The following is a 24,410-nucleotide window of genomic DNA, read 5'->3' as shown; positions in this document are numbered from 1 at the left end:
AGGCCACTTCAACACACACACACACACACACACACACACACACACACACACACACACACACACACACACTCCAGTTCTGTAAAGTTATCTGCCTACAACTACCTGATAAATTTAGAATAACATTAGTTACTCTTGTTAACCTCTGGGCTAATGATTATTGTTTCAGAATATCGTATTTCATTGTCCTCATTTTTGCATAGGGTCTAGCAAGTTCTTCAGTGGGTAAAGCACTTGCTATGCAAGCAGGAGGACCTGAATTCAGATCCCTAGAACCCTTGTAAAAGCTGGACATGTTATATGAGCATATTTAACCACCATTGTGTTTACCAGGAGATGGGAGGTGGGAGATGAGAATCCCTGAAGCTCATGGGACAACGAGCCTAGTAGTGTGAATGTAGCAATGAACAACAACAACAAAAAAAGAGACCCTGTGTCAAATAAAGGGGAAGACAAGGACCTACAATTGATATAGCCTTCTTGTGTTCATTTGCGTGCCTGTACACACACACACACACACACACACACACACACACACACACACACACACTCTTACAAACTGTTTCCTTTTCCTCAACTTCTCCTAGTATAGTCAGTTTGCTGTAGTAAATGTATTTCCATTGCAGTGATGTTCTAGTCCCTAATAAACATCATTATTAATAGGAGACATTCTGATTGTTATTTAGATTGATGCTGTACTGTGCAAAGTGATGTGGGGTTATCTTCATGTGTTTGGGCTGCCTTCAAGCCTAAGTATAATTTTCATGGACAGAGCTTGAGTAAACACCTGGAAATAATAGGTGCCCATGTCATTCCCTACTGTTGGAAAGATTCCCAGAGGAAAATGAGACCTCCCTCATGGGTCTGTAAGGTCAGAACACCCATGCGTGGGCACAAGAAGGGCCTCTCTTGCTTCCGAGCTGGGAGTCTGTGCAAAGAAGCTACAGACCCCCATGTAAAGCGGAGGAGGGATGGACAGAGCCATGCTGCTGAAATCTTTGATCAGAGAAAAGGAAGGTAAAAAATTATTCTTGGATCTGAATATTATCTACCATGCTTGATATATCTGTCTGGCTGTAACAGTAGTAAATTGGTCTATATGTTCTTCATTTTAAGTACATTCATTGAAACTACCTAAGAACTCTAGACCACAATCCTATAGGGAATTATGGAGAGGGAATCATGACTAGTTGGAAGCTGTGAACTGGTTTTGCAGGACACGACTGAACATTTTCATCAGTAAAAGTTAGTATTGGACCCTAATCCTAACTATGTAAGTGTGTGTGTGTGTGTGTGTGTGTGTGTGTGTGTGTGTGTGTGTGTGTATGTATGTATGTATGTATGTATGTATGTATGTATGCATGTATGTTTGTTCTGCCTTCTTAACTAGATTTGGAACCCTGCCAGTGCTCTGCTCAGCTCTTCCTGGTTTTATTGTTCCTCTCGTCTTAATCCATGCCAGCATCTAGCAGACATATGAATGGATTATGGGTCCTTCACCAGGTGACCTGGCTATTGCAAGCTTTAATGGACTGTGTCAAAACTCAGTTTCTCTGTTGAAATAAGCATGGGAGTCCCCTACAAAGATCAAAGCAAGATTCTTGAAGGACTCTTTTTTTTTTTTTTTTCTCACAACAGCAGTGAAAGAGCACAATTAAAGCCTGGGATCGACACACATTCTCAACAGGGACTTCTGAAGCAGGGAGCAACTCTTTCCTGGCTCTTGGATTATATTTGTTTTCAGAGATTCTGGCAGCTGTGCTTTAGGCAGCCTGCAGGAGATGATCACCATGCGGTGATCCAAAACTCTGAAATCCTCTTTTAGTCCCAGAATTCTGAATTCCTCATTATCAAAACTGTGGCCAGCCTGATTCCAGTAACATTAGGTTTATTTTAAGCTACCACTTCCTCCCATCCCACAGAGTGCCCTGAAGTGTGAGGACTATTCATGTCATATATATTTTTTGCATGCCATCTCATGCAGTTCACGAAGGGGAAGGGATAGAAGGCCTTGGCAGACTCTGAGTGCCTCCCCCTGCCTCTGGGATTGGTATGACTGCAGACCTCTCTTGACCCGGGGGTCTCCCTAAGATGACTTGGTATTTATGCTGCACATTTAGAAAGTCAGGATGACAACACCAATGGGAATGCATAGAGGCAAGTGACCCAGAGCACTGGTGGGCTTTCAGTGGCTGCAAAGAACAGAACACTGTGAACCATTGGGAGAGACTGTATGCCTTGCAAAGGAGGGAGTCAGTGACATTCAGATCTGTGACTCTGCCATAACGGTGGGCCACTAGCAAAGCATGGCTCTACCAGAGACTCACTGCTCTGAAGAGACAAATGAGAGACATAAACTGCATGCGGCTTAAAAGGAAATAATTAATTGGTCACTTTGTTGGGACCTATGTTTCTTTAAATTCATGGTAGTGGAGAACTGTAAACTAATTTGGAGATGGTTGAATGAAAATAAATACTGACAAACACCAAAACTTTGTCATTTCTAGTACTTATATTCATCTTGACAAGCCGTCAAGAAGCTTAGTCTGAAGTATTCAAAGGTTAATAACTAATGAGAAAATGAACCATGAAATGTGATGGTTTTTAATGACTAGCTGTGGATTTATGCTGAGAAATTTGTGTTCGTGTCAAATAATATGAAACACCCCATGTTCTCTGAATCTCTGTAGGAATCATCAGCTGTGACCTTGGTCTGGTTCACTGCTGCCTAATGGAAATATTAGACACATGTGAATCCAAATTTTGTACAGCCACATTAAAAAATGAGACATTAGCTTTAACAATATGCTGCTAAAGCCCAAATATCAACCATTGTCTGTTAATATAAACCTATTATCATTTAAACGTGTTGTTAATATATGAAAAAGTAAATTATCTCTTATATTCTTTTTTTTATTGTTTCCAAAGTCTAGTTACTCTTCACAATTAGCCACATGCAACAGTTGCAAAGTTTTCAGTTGCTGAAGTGAAGTGCATTTCTATAAAACTAACAAACTGTGCTTAATGGAAGAAATATTTGTACGGCATCAGACCTTTAGTTACATTTTATAGAATATAAATGAAATCAATCTATGAGTTTGTTCTGCAGTCCCACATTTCAGGAACTCAGGTTCTACAGGCCTGGCATTGTCCTTGTGACACAATGGTGATGTCACCTGACATATCCAAATTCCTCACTGTAAGATTTGTCTGCCTCACAGCAGAGTACAGAGTATACATTGCAGCGAGTGTTTACTTTAAAGCCCTTGTGCTGGGGCCTGATGACCTAAGTGCAAGCCCTGGATTCCGCAAGGTGGCAGGAGAGAACCAACTTGTCTTCTGACCTCCGCTAGGTGTGTGTGTGTGTGTGTGTGTGTGTGTGTGTGTGTGTATACATGTGTCTTACATGTGTGCTATCTATCTATCTATCTATCTATCTATCTATCTATCTATCTATCTATCTATCTATCTATCTATCCATCTCTCTCTCCCTTCTCAAAAAATTGGAAACATTAAAGATTTATTTTCAGACCCAGGCTTGGGGCTGGGTTCTCAACTTCCCAGCAAAGGTTAATATTGAGTAACTGGAGAACTTAAAATGTCGTGAGGAGTCCAGTTTCCTGCCAAAAAACAGCTATCTGCTTTCATGCATTTTTGCTTATCAGGAACTTGAAGCTATTTAAAGAAATAGTATAAAAACTTAGTAACTCACTTATTATCATTATCTGTGGCTTTAGGAAGTGGAATCTATAAATTATAAGCAGTTGGATTTTCTCAAAGTGATCCTAAGCAGGGAACATTTAATCTTACCTTCATCATATCATAAATCTTGCTGTTCTTTATTATGGTTCAAAGACTATAAATAAACTTCAATATGTCTACATTCTATCATTGACATTTATGGTATAGTTTCGGGTATTTTGATTAAAAAACTCTAAGGTGGGAGGAAACAGCTTCCTTGTGTTTGCAAATGTAATTAACATTGACATGTGTGTTTACATATCACAAAGTCTTATGTAAACACACTGGAATGGGGTCGGGCGAATGTTTTAATAAATATATCAAGACGCTTTACCTACAATGCCATCTAGAACAAAACAGAAACACAAAGAGGAGCAGCTGAGCACACATTCAACAGCCTCCAGAGTCATGTCATCATAAGTCTGTCAAGATTTCTGTTTGTAAATGTTGAGGTTTTGTGAAAGGATTCTGAAAATGAAATGTATTTGCAATTTGCAGAAGAGATTTTTACATAAAGATGCTTCATTAAATAATTTATAATAATAACCCCTTTTGCATTTATACTAGACAACAATCTTCTCTCCTAGATGTAAATTGTGGAATTGGGTGTTTGTTGAATGACAGTCAAATGGCTTGGTCTCCCTCGTCAGAAAAAAGGGTGCATTTAGGTAATTGAATAATCTTTTTCTTTTTTATTTCTTTTTTTTCCTGTGATGACTTAGGATCCACTTGTATGCCTCTAAACCATATGGCCCCTGCCTCACCTCTGATAGGGGTTCATTTGTTACCAAGTTAGATGTTATGTGAGTGGTAGGTAGGGACTATTTCCTATATAAGCAGAGCTTACTTATATGTCAAGATCTGGCTAAATTATGACCACATAGAAAAGGAAGTACAAACCAACCAACCACCCCACACAAGAGTCCAGGAAAACAATCATATATCAGCTAGTCTCACTACAAAGTCTTTGCCAGTGTCCTGATGGATCTTGGCTGATTCCCAAGTGACTGATTCAACTGACTCTCCCACCTTACATCAATTCTCTTCCGCTGGGCTCTTTGAGAGAAAGAATGATGAGACTTTTGAGAAGTTTCTCACCAAGATGTCTCCCCCATTCAGTCAAGAGTTCTCTCCAAGCCACAAAAAGACTGGTTCTCTACACTGAACAGCTAACTTTGTACTGGCAAGATCTTCTCCAGTGAGTCACATATTAGGAGACTTGAAAGCATTTCCCTTCCTAAATGTTTTTCCAATAACCTCTGTCTAAATGATGCGGTAAATCATCATCATCAGATAACGGGCCTTTCTTGGTTTTTAATATGGTAACGGATGGTGCCGTAGGAGGAAGCATGCATTTGATCATTTCATGGATCTTTTGAGATGAGTTGAGAACGGCAGGCTGTCACCTGTAGCCAGCCCTGAAAGATGCAATCCTGTTGATGGAACCGACTGGAACATGTGTTTCTGTTATGAAACACGTGCTCCAAGAAAACAAAAGGGGTCTGGATTTATCTCCCCGAGAGCTGCAAGTCTTTGAACCTCTTTGGATGAACACTCTGTATTAAAAGCCCTAAGCCTCTGTTTTCTGGGCCGAACATAAATCCAGGCTATAACAGACAGCTTGTGAGAGAATGAGAAGTGATCTAAATGAAGAAAGATGTGGCCAGGCTGGTTTTAAAATACATTGTTCAAATCTTGATTGTCATTTCCAGTGTGGGCTTACTAGACTTAGCCAGAGAAGAGACATTTAGGGATGGTTATTAACAGTTGTTGAGACCGGAGACTTAATTATCCCTTGCCAATCACTGAAACTTTGGTTATCTCTACGCGTTTTAAATCACAGCTGCAGGCCCTTCCCCACACCTACTTAGTCCAGGCATATGGAGTGAGGTGTATACATCTCTATATGTATTTAAAGTTGCGTGAGTGATGATTCTAATTGTACATTTCAAGTTGAGACTAGATGAATAATCAGTAGATGATCTGCTTCACTTATTTCTTAAGTGTGTCTGTGTATGTGTGCATGTATACATATGTGTGTTTGTGTATACATGTACATGTATGTGGAGACAAAGAGCAACTTCAAGTGTTGTCCCTTGGGATTTGTTTTTATTTTTGTTTTGAGACAGGGTTTCTCACTGGCCTAGGACTGATAAATTAGGTGAGGAAGGCTGGCCAGGGAGCCTGAGGCCTAGTGAGCCTGTCTCTACCTCCTCCATGCTGGGAGTATAGGTATGCATCACCAAGCCCTGCTCTTTATTTTATTTCGTTGTACTTTATGTATATAAGTTTTGCCTGCATGTATGTCTGTGCACTGTATGAATGACTGGTGCCTGTAGAGGCCAGAAGAGGCCATCAGATTACCTGGAATGGGAGTTATAGATAGATGGTGTGAGCTACCATGTGGGTGCTGAGAATCAGGCTTAGGTCTTCTGGAAAATAAGCCAGCACTTTTAACCACTAAGCCAACTCTCCAGTCCCTTTCTCCTTTAAAAAAAAATGTGAGTTCCAGATACCAGACTCATGCTTGCAAGGCAAGCAATTTACTGACTGAATTATTTCTTGAATCCTTAATTTCAATTACCAAAGGTCAATTAGGCTACAAAGATGAACCATTGCAGTGAAATGGAAGACCTGGCCTAGAAACGGATAGATAGCAAAGGGATCAACTACATACATTGTAAAGGAGCACTTACAAACCTAACTGTGCGGATGTCCTGATAATTTTGATCCAATACGTTCTTAGAGAGAAGCTTGCATCTATATTTCTAACCAGCTCCCAGAAGATGCCCAGGATTCTGGTTTACAAGACACATTTGAATAACAAAGTTCTAGGGACCAGAGTTCAACTTGGGGGCTATGAATATCCACTGATAACTAAGTGAGTAGATTTGAGACTTTAATACTGTTTTTTGTTTGTTTCAAGACAGGGTCTCACTGTGTATCTCTGGCTGTCCTGGAAATCATTATGTAGATCATTCTGGCCTGGAACTCACAGAGATCTGCCTGCCTCTTCCTCCTGAATGCTTGGATTAAAGGTGTGTGCCATCATGCCTGGCTTTAATATTGTTCTGAAGAGAACGGAGTTTTTCAGGGTTTTATCATCTTTATAAGTAATTGTAAAGGCAAAGTTTTGTGAACCATCCTTCTGATGCTCTCAGAGATGCCCTTCTCATCTTTGCAAGGGTTTGCCACACTCATGAAGTTGTCAAAAATTATTCTGTGCCAGCTATGAAGTTCAGTGGTGTCTAAAAGCCTTGATTGAAAAAAAAATGTTTGTTCAACTGAGGCTCATATTTCCCCTACCTCTCAACTCAGAATTGTTCTTGGCATGAAAAGGACAGAGGGCTCTAAAAGTTTGCAGCTGCTCTGGGGAAGTTTCCTCCCTTTCTCCCTACCAGACCAGCCATGCTGTTATCAAAATTTAAGAATCAGTATGATTTTGTTATGACCACTATTTCTATTGGAATGTGTTTTTCTGAAACAGAACAACGGACTTAAAAAGTACTGTATGGTGGGAGTCTTGCACCTGTAGTTTTTAATGTAGAGATTTCTATGAAAATTTAATAACTGGATCAAAAGGCACTGGGAAATTTCTAAAATGAAAGTGGAAATGGTGGGATAAAGAGGAGCAATATTTTTTAATCCATGCAAATGTTTGAACCAAGCCTCAGCTGGACAGTGCTTTAGAAACAACTTTAATTAGATAATCTGTACCTGCAGCTCTTAATGAGATACTCACTGCTATGCTCCCGGTGGGGAGTGTTGCTGGCTGGTCTTTATAGGGCATCTTCTTCACTGCAAAGGACACCAGGGATGCAAGAGCATAGGGATCATTCTTCCTCTGAAAGTAAAGACATTTATTTAAATGTATGTCCTTGAAAAGTCTTAAGTATACTGCTGCATACTCGGTTGTTTTCAGTATTTCCTATGTCCAATCCAAAACTTTCTTTCCTCTTTTTTCTGTTCTTCTTTTATGTTATCCATCCATCCATCCATCCATCCATCCATCTGCCCATCCCAACAACCATCCAACTATGATGCATTTATCCATCCTTCCAAAGTCTCTCTGTGCATTTATCTTTCCTCTAAATATCCATCCCATCCATTCAAATCATGTACCGCCTATTTTTAATCATATGTATATTTAATATACATTTTAGTCTTATATTTTACACATATCTGTACATATTTTACATAACACACAGAGAGAGAGAGAGAGAGAGAGAGAGGGAGAGAGAGAGAGAGAGAGAGAGAGAGAGAGAGAGAGAGAGAGAGAGAGAGATATTTGAGGGTATTTTTTTAAAGATAGGATTTCACTGTTGTAGCCTGCTTCTGCCTCCCAAGTGCTTGGGATTTAAGGCATGTGCCATCATGTCTGGTTAAGATAAATTTTGTTAGTGTAATATTTGTGCCTAAGTTTAAGAGGAACCATGCCTTAGGAAATTTGGGTTCTAAGAGGAATAAGTACAAGGATTTTCTGGAGTTATTGCTTGTGAAGGGCAAGAGGGACCCACAGGAATTACAGACACTTGTTACCCCAAAGAGGAAAGTTATAAAGAAATGTTTCATATCTTGTGTCACACAGAAGGCCTAGAGCAAGGCTGCTCAGCCTCAGTGCTACCGAAGCTGTGGGTAAGCCTGGAGTTGGTCCTGTGCACTTGAAGGAGTTCACCTGTCTGTCTTTTCCCTGATAGATATTCCAGTTGTGGTATTTGGAATGCTCCTGAGGGCTAATGACCAAGATTTCAGAAACTCTGAGATCAGTTGTTAAATCACAGCATGATAGATAAATAAACAAGACATGAGGTGGGATGGAGATATGTTGGGAAGGATTCTGGGGGGAGTTGTAGGGAGTAGATGGTAGATATTCTGAAGATATATTGTATACATGAACAAAAATTTCAAAATAAATGAAAGGTTATTAACATTAAATTATATTAATTAAATTATATTTATAAACCTCAAAACAACTCTGAGATACCACCTCACACCTGTCAGAATGGCTAAAATCAAAAATACCAATGACAATCTATGCTGGAGAGGATGTGGAGAAAAAGGAACACTCCTCCATTGCTGGTGGGAGTGCGAACTTGTAAGACCACTCTGGAAATCAGTATGGCGGTTGCTCAGAAAAATGGGAATCAGTCTACCTCAAGATCCAGTCATTCCTCTCTTGGGTATATACCCAAATAGTGCATGTTCATACAACAAGGACATATGTTCAACCATGTTCATAGCAGCATTGTTTGTAATAGCCAGAACCTGGAAGCAACCTAGATGCCCCTCAACTGAAGAATGGATTGAGAAAATGTGGTACATTTATACAATGGAGTACTACTCAGCAGAAAAAAGCAATGGAATCTTGAAATTCGCAGGCAAATGGATGGAACTAGAAGAAACCATCCTGAGTGAGGTAACCCAGTCACAAAAAGACAAACATGGTATGTACTCACTTATATATGAATTTTAGACACAGAGCAAAGGATTACCAGCCTATAATCCTCTTCACCAAAGAAACTAGGAAACATGAAGGACTCTAAGGGATAAATGGTCTCCAGGAATGGGATGTGGCATGAACTCCTGAGCTAATTGGGAGCATGAGGGTAGGGGAAAGGGAGCTGCTACAATAAGAGCAAGAGAAGAGGAGTAGAGGAGAGGAAATGGAGGGGCAGAAACATTGAGTTGGGGGAAGAATAGAGGAGAGAGATCAGGATGAGAGATACCATATCAGAGGGAGCCACTATAGGTCCGAGAAGAGATCTGGAACCAGGGAGATCTCCAGAGACCTACAAGGATGACACTATCTGACAATCCAGGCAATGGTGGAGAGGATAACCTAAAAGCCCTTCCCCTAAAATGAGATTGATGACTTCTCTTTATGCCATCCTAGAGCCCTCATCCAGTGGCTGATGGAAGCAGAGACAGTCATCTACAGATATACACTGAGCTGAAATAGTGAATTTAGTTGAAGAGAGGGAGGAATGAAGAGCGAAGGGGGTCTGTACCAGGTTGGAGAAACCCACAGGAACAGTTGGCCTGAACAAGGGACCCCAGATGCTGTTGGGAGGCCAGTACAAGACTGATCCAGCCCCCTGAACATGGATGCCAATAAGGAGGCCTCTGCACTCCAGGGAGCCTCTGGTGGTGGATTAGTATTTTTCTCTGGTGCAAGAAGGGACTTTGAGAGCCCATCCCACGTGAAGGGTTACACTCTGGCCCTGGACACATGGGGAAGGGCCCAGGACCAGCACAGGAAGATTTGGTGGACTTTGCAGAGCCCCCGTTGAGGGCCCTACCCTGCCTGGGGAGTGGTGGGTGGATGGGGTGGGGGGTAGGCTGGGGGTGGGGGAGGAGGATGGGGGTGAGGGGAGGGAGAGGGAGAAGGGACTTACATTTGAAACAAGCTTGTTCCCTAACTAGAACTAATAAATAAATAAAAAAAATATGGAGTCAAAACTCAATTCTGTTTAACTATTTTATTATTGCCAATGTTACTAATGTTACTTATATATCTATTTCATAAAGGAAAATATCATACAATGATGTATGCTTGGGCATCTCTTCCCAGCATCCATATTTTCTAACATGGTGCTGGCTTGCTAAAACAACCACAGAAGAAACATTTATATCATGGAAAATGGCAGATCCTTTCACTCCTCCCAGACAATAGAATTTTAGTACATCAAACAGTTACTAGCACATCCCCAACTATTTGGCACCTCTTGGAACCAATCCAACTATTTGGGTTGTAAAAATTTTGTTCAAATCTTTTTACAGGTTAAGTTTTTCCTATGAATGAATTTTTCTGTCCTAGTCAATTCTACTTTTTATATATGATTAGCACAGACCATGAAATGTAATTTTTATGTATTTAAAGTAACTATATCTCTGCCTTTTCTTTCTAATTGTCTAATTTCTAATAGAATAATTCTATTCATTTGAAACAAATTATGTTCAAGGTGTCATTCTTTGATGGTCTATTCTTGGCTGCCATTTCCATTTTTATCTGAAAGTTGGATTTTTTAAAAATTTATGTGTTAAAACTTTTCATAAAATGTGGAAATACTGCTAGTACCTGATGATTTTAGTCTGATTTACTCACACGGGAAGCACTCTAGCAATGAAATATCATGATTTTGTTTTGTTTTGAGACAGAGTCTCATTCTGTAGCCAAAGCTTACTTGGAACTCTTGCTGTAGTCGACGCTAGCCTCAAACTCCCCTAATTCAGCCTCAGGCATGAGCCACCACACAGGCAAGCAATAAGGTTCCATGGGTAAGGATTATAACCCCATTGACAGTGGTGTACATTCCTCTAAACCCTTGTTTCATTTAGGGTTTCTGTTGCTGAGGTAATACACCATAACCAAAGCAACCCAGGAAATAGAGGATTTATTTCTTCTTATAACTCTAAGGGTCACACTCCACCATGCAGAGAAGTCAGAGCAGAAACTCAGGGCTGGAACCCAGAAGCAGGAACTGAAGCAAAAGCCATGTATGAACACTGCTTACTGGCTTACACCGCATCACTTGTTCGGCTGCTTTCTTATACAACCCAGGACAAGCTACTTGGGGAGGTACCACCTACAGGAAGCCGATCCCACCCATTAATTAATTAATGATTAATCAAGAAAATGCCCCACAGCCTTACCTACAGGCAATTCACAATTCTCAGTTGAGGATCCCTGTCCTAGATAATTCCAGCAGTTTTCAGGTTGATAAAAAACCTGACCAGGACACCCTGAATGAAGAAGCTTTCAGAACTGGGGTGGCAGTGAGTGCCTGTGATCCCAGCACTTGTCAGGCGGGAGGATCAGGAACTAAAGGCCAGTCTGGGCTACTTAGGAGTTAGAGGCTAGTCTACCATTCTAGGCTGCAAAGACTTGTCTCAAAAGAAAACAACAGAATTCAGAAGGCATATAAAAGAAATCTAAGTTCTGTGGTAGATACTTGCCTGGGATGTGCAAAACTTTGGTTCAATCCCCTGCACTGCAAAAACCAAACCAAAGAAACAAAACAAAACAAAACAAAACAAAAAACCTAGATAGTAGTTTTCACTGGTTATGTTGGTTTACTACTATAACCTCAGCAGGTGAGAGGATTTGACAAAAAGGTTACTGTGAATTAGAAGTCATCCAGGATTGCATAGTGTGTGTGGATTCAAAGGAAAAATGACCAAAAATGTCTAAAAAAAAAAAAAGACCTCCAAGATGTTTTCATTAATCTCCCAGTTCAATACCAAAAAAAAAAAAACTTGGTAGAAAATTAAATTACAGAACTAGAAGCCGTATCTTCAGCAAACAAACTTAGCAAGAACTGTATCTCTGCATGGCTTCTAGATGGAGAGCATTTCTCTTACTGCTTCTAGATTTAGGAGCAGGAGCTTCTCAATGCACTAAAGCTGGGGTTTGATAGTGTCTTCCAGACACAATGAGCTGCTGCATATATGAACTCGCAGAGGCTAGTGCACAAGACTGGCTCAGGTTCAAGCTAGATGGGATCCCAGCACTGAGGGGGAAACGTGGACACAGGGTTCCATCTCTAACCAAGAAGCTGCCTGCTATTGATACCCACTGGCAAATGGAAAAATCAGTTTTCACCAATGGGGTCTCACTGGGTATCTGGACTACACCTCTTCCTTTTGTTGTCCATAGCTGAACCCTTTTTGTTGTCCATAGCCCCTCCCACTGTTGTCCATAGCTGAACCCCTGAGATTTATTGTTCATCTATTTCCAGTCTTTACTCTTGTTTCACTGGTTCACAAACCACTGTAATTTTCTGGGTCTTTGAGAATTCCTGAGTTCTATGTCTGAGGTTCTGAATCTGACTCCAATGAAACTGTATTTGAAATGTAGTATTGTATTATACCATAGCATTTATATTTATTTTTTTGAGTTTTATATTGTGGTTTATAATCTTTTATTTTCCTATTTTGCAGTCATGAGCCACAAAATGATGTCTGGACCACATACACAATGGCAGCTTTCCAAGTTATATTGCCTCGAGGTATCATGGCTGCCTTATTCTGAGTGGGTCTGCTTTATGTTGTTTGCACAGTAACAATGCTGCTCTTGAGTCTCTTAAAGGTATTAGTCATTAACAGATGTTCAGTAATAACATTATGGCTCTGTCTTCCTTAACTTGTGGATACAAAATGGAAGGCCTACTCCACAGAGGTGTAAGGAACCACAAACTAACCACTATCTTTTGTCTCATGGCCTGGAATGATGCACAAGTTATCTGATGACCTTTGGGTCTTCATATGACTAATTTGTTGGGTGAGGTTTTCGAATGATTGATCATACTGGGCACTGTTCTAGTACAATCCCTGTTGCTGTGATAAAACATTGACTGAACATGACTTCATGGAGGAAAGGGTTAAGTTGGCTTACTCCTCAAGGTCACAGTCTATTGCTGTGGACATTGTAAAGTCAGATCAGGAACTCAAGCAGAAGCTGTCATAGCAGGACTGCAGTTCCAGCACTCTGGAGTCAGAGGCAGCAAGTAAGAGATTCAAGGTTATTCTCTGCTGTACAGGGAGTTTCAGATCTGCCTTACTAGCAGAGGCACTGTCTCAAAAACAACACAAGGCTAATCTCTTCTGCACACATTGCCACACTGCAGAGCCAAAGACCGAAAAATTTCACCTTGTCCTAGATTGTAATTAGTCCTTAAAAATACAATGTTTCTCTGTCATCACCACATTTTTAAAATTGTTGTTAGCAGTTCATTGGCTGTCTCGGGTTTTGTGTGTGTGTGTGTGTGTGTGTGTGTGTGTGTGTGTGTGTGTGTAAGACAAAGATCCATCTTGCTTGTTTTTTCTTAGGGTCTGTCTATCTTGTTTTTTGAGGCAGGGTCTCCTGGGACCTGTGGCTCATCAGTTAGGTTAGGATGGCTAGCCAGTGTGCCTCAGTGATATACCTGAATTCCAGTGAGGGGTTATCTGATCAAACCACCATATCCCACTTCTTACTTGGGTCCTGGGGGATTGAAATTAGATCCTTATACTAGTGAAGCAGGTACTTTACTGACTCAGCTGACTCAGCTACTGTATACTTTCTCACTATGGGTTCCTTATGGTACTAATCAAAGTTACAGGGCTGGCAATACATGGGGGGAGGAGGTGTCTGGGCTTGATAAATATATAACTGCATTTGCCAATATCAAGAGTGTTCTTTCTTCTGTCTTTGAATTGCTTAAATCCCTCTCAAGATTGATGATAATGATGATGATGGTGGTTTTATTTGAGAAAGGACTCCTGATGTAGCTCAAACTGGCCTTGAACTTACCACCTTCCTGTCTCTATCACCTGGGTGTTGGAATTCCAGATATATGTCTCCAGGTTTGGCTTGATAATTATTTTTAACCACATACTAATTTTGTATTTAAATACTCACTTGTTGCCAGAAGTCAAGCTTCTGAGGTTTCTGAGCACCTATTGGTGAAACTTCCAATAGTAATGAAGATTTCGCTATAAGCAACAATCGAAGAAGAAGGTGTCATTTGGTATTAAGCTAAGTAGACTCTTTTTTGGATCAGTTTGCATTTCTATCACAGGAGAGAAAGATGTAATGCAGCAAGTCCTACCTGCCTGTGAACTTAAATCTGGGGTAGGAGAAACAGAAAGTAGTAGTTCATTGTAGATTATGAGATGAAACTACTTTTAAAAATGAGTATATAAGCATAAGTATAGATACATGCAAAGGTATATGTATATATTTAAATATATTTATATAAATGCATAACAATCTAAATGTATATCTCTAACTATGTTTGTATGAGGACAGGGAATTTCTAATACTGCATTCCTTCTTGGCATCAGGCTTCCAAGAAACTATAGGAAATATAGACCTTGTAGTAGCTACAGGTGTGGGTACACATAGGGGTACACATGAGGTGACTTGTTCTACCCTATTACCCTTAGAGTAACCTCCTTTTTTCTGGAAGGAACTTGGAGTGTTGATGTCTAATCTGACTCCTCTGTTAGCTATTGTTTAAACAACTCCTCAGCCACTAGTGCCTACCTTCAGACATATTGAATCTTCTCTTTTCTTTAAGTTTAACCTTTACTTTATGTATATAAGTGTTTGCCTACACATGCTCACACACTCACCCATAATTGGGCATGCCTGGTGCCCGCAGAGGCCAGAGGAGACCATTGGATCCCTGGACTGGAGTTATATAGACCATAGTGAGTCACTATGTAGGCCCTGGGAACTGAATCCAGATTGCCTACAAGAGCAGCCAGTGCTCCTAATCACTGAGCCATCTCTCCAGCTTCTACACTGGGTCTTCTTAACAGGAGAAGGAAGATGTGATCTCTCTGTGGCCCTCACACTGAGATAGAATCCAAGGCACCAAGCAGAAGCAGGCAGTTTAAAATCACCACTCCCCTACTCAGTTGCAGTGCTGTGATGACAGGTTCTGCTTCATTGAAAAGTCCTTCTCTCTTGTTTCAGGATGGGATGTGCAGGAATATACATTTTTTTTTCATTTAGACCACGTGGGCTTGGGAGTTTCCTAAGGCACATTTCAGTTCTTAGATAAGAACTAATAGCCAACAGGCAGGGTAAGCCCAAGCAGACCTATGCTCTCCAAGTGGCAGAGTCATCTTCCTAGCTCTTCAGTTGAAAACTCGTGCAGCTAGAAAAGCTGTGACTTCAGGGACACCAGTGTTATCTATTAAAAGTACAATTCAATTTGAAAAGGTCAATTATAATTTTAAAATTTATGCCATTTGAAAGTATTAAAAATGGCCTAATTTCTGTTGTGAGTTGGCCTTTGAAGAAATTAATGTTCATGTATGCATGTCAGAAAAGTAATTAAATGATAAAACCTCTATGAAGAGACTAACAATTACATTTTTTCTGAATTATACAGGGGAAATGAAATTATTATTGAACCTATCTTTTGAGAGTCTATCATGTTTCTCTCTTGACTAAAGTTCTAATTTTTTAAAAGACCTTTAAGAAATCATCTGACACTTTAATGTAAATTTTTGCTTTTGAAATTTCCCTCACAAGGCAAGGGAATGAATAGACTGAGTTAATCGTGTTTGGCATTCTCTGAGATACACTGTATATGTGTAGAATATTTTGTAAAGTCCTTTGGTATATACATGTTTGCATTTTTGTGTATTTTATCTATCGAACAGAAAGAAATCTGCCTCTATGTCCTCAAGGCAATAGAAAACATGTGACTGGCTTTGACCAGAGTTATCTGCCTCAGATGAGGTATGATTGATGTCAGTGGGGTGGGGGTGGGGGGTGGTAGTCTGCTTTGGCTGAGGAAATGGAAAGGAACAAGATGCCTGGAAGTACTGAATCCATAGTTTATCGATATTACTACTCTGCTAAGCAGTAAAACCCAAGAATTATCTTTTGTTTATCATAGGTGTGATGGTTCACGACTGTAATCTCAGCTCTTAAGAGGCAGAGGTGGGAGGATTTTGAGTTGGTAATGCTATCTCTCAGGAGGCAGAGGCAGGAGGATTGTCAGTTGGTAATGCCAGCTCTCAGGAGGCAGAGGCAGGAGGAATGTGAGTTGGAGGCCAGCCTGTGATCTCTTGTCTCAAACCAACCAATGTCTCCCTTCCTGGGTTTTGAAATAACATGTTTTGCAGTATATAGATCCTTTAACACAGTAGTAAGGCCCTATATATTCTAGGGAAAAAGTCTCTATATTATGGTTATCATAGAGTAAACAATACTATCAGGATTACAAGGTAGCAGTCGTGTGATTATGACATGAAATTTCTAGTGGATGAGCATCATGTGGTGATCTCTGGTTCAGCACTCTAACCTAGGACTAAAACTCACAGACTCCTCCTCTTACCAGCTATGTGACCCTGGGAAGGCCACTTAACCTTCATGTCTCTGTTTGCTCCCTTGTAAAATGCAGTTGATAATAACCGTATGTATCCCACAGGTTTGCTTTAAAGATTAAGTAATTCACACATGAGCATTTATCCTGGTGCCTAGCTGCATGGTCATCATTCAACAGAAACCTGGCTCTTTGCAGACAGGCAGACCTTGCTGGAAGGTTTGGCTGGCTGTTCCTTAATGTTTAGCAAGAGCCATTTTGACATAGTCTGTTCTGAGTCAACCCAAGTGTCAACACAATACAAAAGGAGGCCATTAGTAAAGCACACAGAGTTATTGCTGACTTTAGCTAAGTAGAATAAACATCATAAATAACTTATTAGGAGAGGCTCCATGTGAGCTGCCCATACATCATAGAATTTTCAGGAAAGAAAGGAGACTTTTGTCCAATCCTTTCATCTCACACAGGAGGGAATTCAGACCCACAAAAGCTCAGCTGAACACAGCCAGTTCAGAATAGAATTGAGCTCGGGCCTCCTGACCCTATAGCCATCCAGATGGGTGAGGATAGATTGTAGTTTAAATCAGGGACATCAATCCTAGAACTTTTTTTAATGTGTGGATTTGGTTTTTCTTACAGAGCATTTGGCTCATAGGTAGTTTTCAGACATGAATCTGTCTAGGAAATCCATAAACAGGCTTCCCCACATGTTCTCATATGTACCTTGGCCATGTTTACCAAGAATGCAAAAGAAATCTACATTGTCTTGCTTCTAATAACAGCTTTCTGAGAATTGATGGGAAAGATACAGACTGAATAGCAAGAAAAATCAAAATAAAAGTCTTAAGCCCTAATTAATTCTCTCAAACCTTAAGGTTAGCAAAGCATTTTAAAGAGCATATTAACTAGATGATTACACAGTAGCAAAATGGACTAGCAAAGGTTGCTAGGAGTAGTGGATTGAGGGTCCTCCCCATCAGACATGGCCACATGGAATCTCATAACATGACTTTACTTAGAGTAAGGACTTCTGTGGGCTTAATGTAGGTTTGAGATGACATTATACTAATTCAGGTGGGCTATAAATCCAAGGATAGTGTCCTTAAAGAGACAGAGAAGATCACCTAGGAGATGGTTCAGTTGGCACAATGCCAGCCTTGTGAGCATGAGGACCTGAGTTTAGATCCCCAACATCTATGCTGAAAAGGTAGGTGTGGTTGTGCACATCTGTAACCCTAGCACTGTGTGGTGGGCTAAGGGCAGAGACAGGTAGATTCTCTGAGGTTGTTGGCCTGAAGGCTAGCCTATTGGTGAGTGCTGGATTTGGCAGGGGTCTCTGTCTCAAAAGGTAACAAAAAGAGACATAACAGAAGACATCTGCCTATATATCTCTGGCCTGTATATGTGTGTGCATACACATGCATATATATGTGTAGCCCCTTATACACACTATAGTATCAATCACAGTAAGACAGAGAAAGAAGACACAGACATGAATGAGGTGATATAGTGACCAAGGTTGGAGTCATGGTCACAAACCAATGGAGGCCAAGAATAAGGGGAAGGCAGAGGATAACTTTTCCTCCAGTGCTCTCAGAAGGACCTAAATCTCCACTCCATTGGCTTAGAACTTCTGATGGTTTGCGTGTGTGGTGTCATGTGGTGTGGTGTGCGTGTGTTGCTGGAGATTGAACCCTATCCTCATATATACTAGGCAAGTGCTCTCTCACTGAGCTATATACCATTGGGCTTTGATTTTTTGATATATGATTTTAAACCAATGTTTTTTGAACACAGAGACTTTGTGAACTGCTCAGGCAGTTCTCCAACTCAACATTGGCCTCAAAATGCTATCCCACTGCCTTAGCCTCTGTGGTATTGGGTAGTATTGAAGAACATTGACCTAAAACTGGACAGCTGAAGAACTGAGTGATTTAGTCTCTCTCTGGACTGAAGTTGACATATCCATAATGTACCGTTTGTGATGGTAGTGACCTTCCAAAGCTGCGAGGATGAAAGAAGATGCATGGAAAGTGGAAAAGTTTTCTTCCTCTCGTTTGTTTTATAAGAAAAATTAGAGAAGATTCATGGGATTATTGAAGTGTTTTCAATAATAGAGAAGATGAAGATCTACCTATAGTAATAGGTAGACAAAATTGGTTTTCATTGTCACATGAGGCAGATGAATCTGTCTAGGTAGAATATGAGAAAGATTAGACCGACTTACAACTTCCCCAAACAATAAGATCTGAAGAAAGTAGTATCATTTAATTGATTTTCATTTCTCCGTGTAAGGAGACATAGATCTTTAAAGTATCCATAGTCAGGCTGGGGAACTGGCTCAGTGGGTAAAGTGCTTGCTTTACAAGTATGAGAACCACATTCACTCTTCATGTAAAAGCCAGACAGGCGTTGTGGCCACCTGCCATCCCAGCACTTGACAGGCAGAGACAGGGATGCCCATAGCAAGCTGAGTAACCAGACTTAGCTGGAATTTGAGAGATCCGGGTTCAGCAACAGATCCCACCTCAAGAAATAAAGAGGAACTCATCCAGGAAGATGCTGGACCTCAACTTGCATGTGCACACACAGATACACATGCACACACTACTCTCTCCCCATGACAAAGCTCAAGGAACTTCCCCACTGCACAGGTAGGCAAAGAAGCAGGCAATCTTCAGGTTCAAAAAATCCAGACTCTGCTGAGATGCTTGCTTGGCTACAGTCTGTGCCGCCCTGATGCTGTCTGAGAACTTTAAGAACAGTCTTATTTCTTTCTATGTTGGCTCTGTTCATCCAGTTTTCTGGATGCATAGCTCCATCTCCACACTGATTCTACTCTGTGCTCTGCCCAGCCATCCAGCAGTCTTTTACTGGACTCTCAGGGACTTGGGGGTAGTTAAACTATTTTTATCTGCTGGGGGAGGTGACCAGGAAGTGAAATAGGAAGATTGTTCTGGAAACCCCTCTCAGACAGCATCAGTACAGCACAGGCTGTAGCCAGGCAAGCATCTCTCAAATGAGTTTGGATCTTTTGAACCTGAAGATTGCCTGCTGCTTTGCTTATCTGTGCAGCAGGGAGGGAAGTTCCCTGAGCTTTGCGGTGGGGAGAGAGTAGTGTGTGCATGTGTATCTGTGTGTGCACATGTAAGTTGAGGTCCAGTGTCTTCCCCAGTTGATCTTGGCACACCTCTCCTACAGAAATTTCCTTCGAATATTTAAATTCTTGTAATTTAAAAATGCAAATCTTTACATTTAAAACTTAAAAAAATTAAATAAATAATAAAAAAAAGCAAACTCGGGGCTAGGGAGACAGCTCAGTTAATAACCTGCTGCCTGCACAAGCATGAGGACCTAAGCCTGGATTCCCAGCACCTATGGTACCTGTCTGCCTTGCTGATGCTGATGACAGAGGTGAAGGGGTGTGGGGAGAGGTGGCCAGCCAGTTAGCTGCATTGGTAAGCTCCAGGTTCAGTGACAGACTGGTTCAGAAAGGAAGGCAGAAGAGGATGGAAGAAGACACTCAACACTGACCTCTGGCCTTCCACTAGTATGTGCACACACATACACAACAACAATAACCATACACACACACACACACACACACACACACACACGTGCAAATGAAAAATTCTTATAGAGGGGCTTGGTGTTGATTTCTCAGGAAGAGGTTCTGGTTGAGTGGTGTGTAAGATACCAGTCAGTGACATTGTTACCTGGAGGAATGTGTGGGCCCACAGTCTTGATCTGACCTTCAGGACTGCACTCTCTCCTCCTCCTAGTCGTCCCACTGCACAAGAGATTTGCAAGCACTCAATGTTTGTACAGTTCTGCAAAATGCAAAGGCAGAGGCAGAACATTAGTGTCTTCAGTGGCAGTAAAGAATCAACACTGAAGTTGCTTTCTTTCCGCAAAAGATACTGGCTTGCCTGCAAATCTAATTTATTCCATTTAATTTAGAAAGAGACCAAATTCACTGAAGTAACAAAGACAAAGATGGGGCATTGTTTCCTGTTAATAGCAAGGAAAAGATGGATTGTAAAATAGAGTTAAATACATGCTCCTTATTTCGAAGGGCTCCATTTTCTTGTGGCAGTCAGTGAGCTTTTTTTTTTTTTACTTTCTCAGAACTCAAGAAGATGTTTCTTAGAGATGAAAGATACACTGGGGAAACCTGGGAGGTTTTGCAGAGGAAGCCCTTGAGTCCCTGTCTCCTCAAAGACTCAGAGTTAATGACTCATTGATAAGCAATTGTTTTACAACACTCTCTTTTGTCCAAATCATTTCCTGATTGTAAAGTTGGCTCTTGTACAAGTTCCATGCATTAGGCTGTCGTTAAATCAGTCATTTACCCATCTTATAAGGGATTACCCTTTAAATACAAGGCACAAAATGTGGAAAATGTTCACGATGAGGACATTCCACCTATCAGATATATCTTCTCTTTAGATTTCCGTTTCCACAACCTCATTGGTATCCAGCAGGTGGTGCTGTCTGGGGAGGCTGTGGAGTCTTTAGCACATGGGACCTGGTTGGGTGGAGGTCACTAGTGGTGTACTTGTGGTATAACTAGTGGTGTTTATACTTGCTTCTGGTTCCAACCTGCACTGTCTACTTCCTGACTGCTTATGCATGTGGACTTGCTCCCATGCACTCCCCAAACCCAGACACAGCTTCTCCTGGTACTCTGCTTTCCCAAGACAAGCGGAAACCTCTTAGAAACTGAGCTCAAATAAAGCTCTCCCACTTTAACTTGCTTTGTAAGGAGCTTTGATCACAGTGATGGCAAAGATGACTAATAACCGAGTAGGGGGGATACATGAATAGCGCACACTCTGCTTTCCGAGTGCCCTGTGCAGGCCTCCCCAACTGGACTGGAGATATGATGAAAGAAGTACCCCGGAAAGAACAGAGACTATCACAGAGGAGGGCAGGGGGTTGCGGATGGAATCTCAAGAGCAGTCCATAAAAACCCGCAGGTGCGATGATAAGCGAGAGTAGGAAGACCGCTGGGAGAGGACATAGAGGGAGAGTCAAGGGAAGGACCGTGGTAGTTTCAGGAGATGGCCAATAGCATCAAGTGCAGAAAGGAAATGGAGAAGGACACAGTTGTCATAAATTGAATAAGTGAAGAGAACAGAAGGAAGTTTGGAGAGGGAGGCAATCATGACAAAAGCAGCAGGGGTCTGGGGTGAAGGAGGCAAAGCTGGCCTTAGGTGAGAAAAGAATCAAGTTTCCATGTCAGAGATACCCAGTTTTATAAATGCAAACTGGAAATCATGATCCCAACACAGGATGTTGGCATTTTGCTCTTACAAATGCCTAATCAGGACTGGGATTCCGTACTTTGTTTTAACCAAACAAAAGCTGTAGGAGGTCTTCTTTAGCTTTTGATTTTAGAGTAAACTTTGCATAATCACCCTCTCCTCAGAGTGGTCTCGACTCAAGGACCTGGGTGGGTATCACGTGGTTCATAGTCTTTGAGCCAATAAGAGAAAAGGAGAATGTAATATGAGTTTGAAATCAGATGCAGAAACTAATGACTGTCCTGGCAATCATTTGCAAGTAAAATGCTCCTATGATAGTTAGAGGTTGAAATTTATGTTAAAATATTTAATGAGAAATAGCAGAAGGGAAGAAATTGGACCTATACCACAAATGCATACAACTTTCAAGAAAATACCATTTGTAGATCTCTACTGCTCTTGTGCTCAATGTAGACATTTATAAGAGGGATTTGAATCTTGTTTTGAAAATGTTTAGTTCTGCAGATGTGTAGATATTGGTTTTCCAATGGGGTCTTCCAACTTTTACTGTACATAATAGGATTCTGTAGATGTCAGCTTTTATTAATGACATACAGTTCAATTAATTTATTTTAAAAAGAACAGCATGGATTGCCTACTCTAACATTTTGAAGCCATTGTACAGTCTTACAAATGTACAGGCCCTTGAATCAAAATCTGCTGATTATTGTAGCTTTTTCTCTGGTAACTCAGGTGCTTTTTCCTTGAGTATGATATTAGAGTTAATTTCCTTTGTACTTTTCATTTCCATTCTTTAATTTTCCTGTTAAGAACAAATAAGTGAATATTAGAAGTTAAGACATAATAGTGTGTGCTCCTATATGTGCTGGGGTGTGTGTGTGTGTGTGTGTGTGTGTGTGTGTGTGTGTGTGTAGGTCAGCGATCACCTCAGGTGTTATTCCTCAGGCACTGCCCACCTTCTATGTTGAGACAACATATCTCACTGGTCTGAAACTTGCCAAAGATGCTAGGCTGGCCAGTGAGCCCTGAGCATCTGACCCGTCTCCTCAGTACTGAGATCAAATGCATACCACCATACTCAGATATTTTATGTGGGTTCTGGGGAACAAACTCAGGTCCTTATGATTGTCAGGAAACAACTTTTTAAGTTAAAATAAAATAAAGCCTCCTTCATTATTTTAGGAGCCCAGGCCAGTTGTGCAATCACCACCACCATCTACCCACAGGACTTATGATATCAAATTGGACTCTACTTCCTTAAGTATTTTGTCCATTTATACACAGCTGGGATTTGTGTCTATGCTACCCTATGATCCTTTTTTGAAGCTCTTAGCTACGACTAGGGACTTATTCTGGAGTGTTAGTACTGTAATTGGGAATGACATTGTCCTACTTTATTGGACTGAAATAAGTAATTAGGATTTCACATATTTTTGTCTGCCTTAAAAGTATAGTCAATTCAGACTTGTCCCATTTCCCTATTGCTGTTCCATTTGTCTTCTTCAAAACTCACATGTGTCTCCATCTCAGCTGACCAACAAGACTGTGGCTCCCAAGGGAACTGATCTGGGGTCAGAACCCAGGAAGAAACAGAGTCGGCAGATAGGGATTTTCACCTGGGTCTTAACCCCATGCACTACATATTGTAGCACAGAACAAATGCTTCTTCCATGCTAATGCAGCTTTTTGATAAAGAAAATAACTTAATGGTACAGTTGGTTACCCAGACCTATCTTGTGTACCTATTGTACCTGAGTCTAGCCTGGTGTTAGAACCCATCTCCTTTCCCTCTCTTTGGTCTTTTCAGCAACCCACTCCACTACTTGGCTTATCTAATTTGCTGAGGGAGTGGGATGCTATTTATACCCAGTGGATTCTCCAATTGGGTTAGGAACAAACAGTTATTAACATTCATTCACACAACCACTCTCTATTTTATCAATTGTAAATTATAACTTTCAAATTTTCAATTTTGTCAACTGAAATTTGTGATGGTTAATCTTCACTGTCAGTTTGACAAAATTTTCAGTCTCCTAGGAGATTGGTGAGGCACACCTCTGGGCAAGGTTATGAAGCATTTCCGGAAAATGACTCATGAGCAGGTGGTTGGCACCATCGTGTGGTCCGAGATGAATAAAAGGGGTATAGGAGAAGGCAAGCTGAGAACTGGTGTTCTCTATTCTTCAGCTCATGGTCTGGCTACTTTTTTACATACCCTTCCACTTCGATGTGCTGGCCAAGCACATGGGGCCAGGAGACCACTGATGAAACAAATCACTAAAACTGTGAGCTAAATAAAATAAATCCTCCACTAAGTTGCTTTGTCTTGTGTGTAGTCGCAGCAAAGAGAAAAGCAACAACACTTGTCATTCCTTCTCTTTCAATCATGCAAATACTAAACTGGCTGGCTGGAACAATGGGGTTCACTGAAATATTGCCAGAATGGACATTGTATTTTGAATTCAGTGAGTGTGGTGGCTAGTGAATTTGGTCAGTACTCAAACTATCTTTTAATCTGTGAGGTAGATTTTTTATAATTGGGTTGGAAATTAAGAGGACTAAGGGCCAGAGAGGAGGATCA

The 24,410-nt window shown here is 40.9% G+C and overlaps 1 protein-coding gene across 2 annotated transcripts in view; it reads right to left on the bottom strand.

The window, feature by feature from the left end:
* Itga8 (integrin subunit alpha 8) overlaps window positions 1-24,410 on the bottom strand; it is a 181,221-nt gene that overhangs the window by 5,649 nt on the left and 151,162 nt on the right. For both annotated transcript variants that reach the window (XM_027405229.2, XM_035441486.1), the window contains 2 exons: window positions 20,279-20,392; window positions 7,481-7,582 (listed from right to left, as the gene is read on the bottom strand). In XM_027405229.2, coding sequence (XP_027261030.1) covers window positions 7,481-7,582; window positions 20,279-20,392 — 216 coding nt within the window. The remainder of the gene's footprint in view (window positions 1-7,480; window positions 7,583-20,278; window positions 20,393-24,410) is intronic.

This window comes from Cricetulus griseus, chromosome 3 (assembly GCF_003668045.3).
Source record: "Cricetulus griseus strain 17A/GY chromosome 3, alternate assembly CriGri-PICRH-1.0, whole genome shotgun sequence".
NCBI classification, from domain to species: domain Eukaryota; kingdom Metazoa; phylum Chordata; class Mammalia; order Rodentia; family Cricetidae; genus Cricetulus; species Cricetulus griseus.
This window is presented reverse-complemented; position numbering and strand designations above follow the sequence as displayed.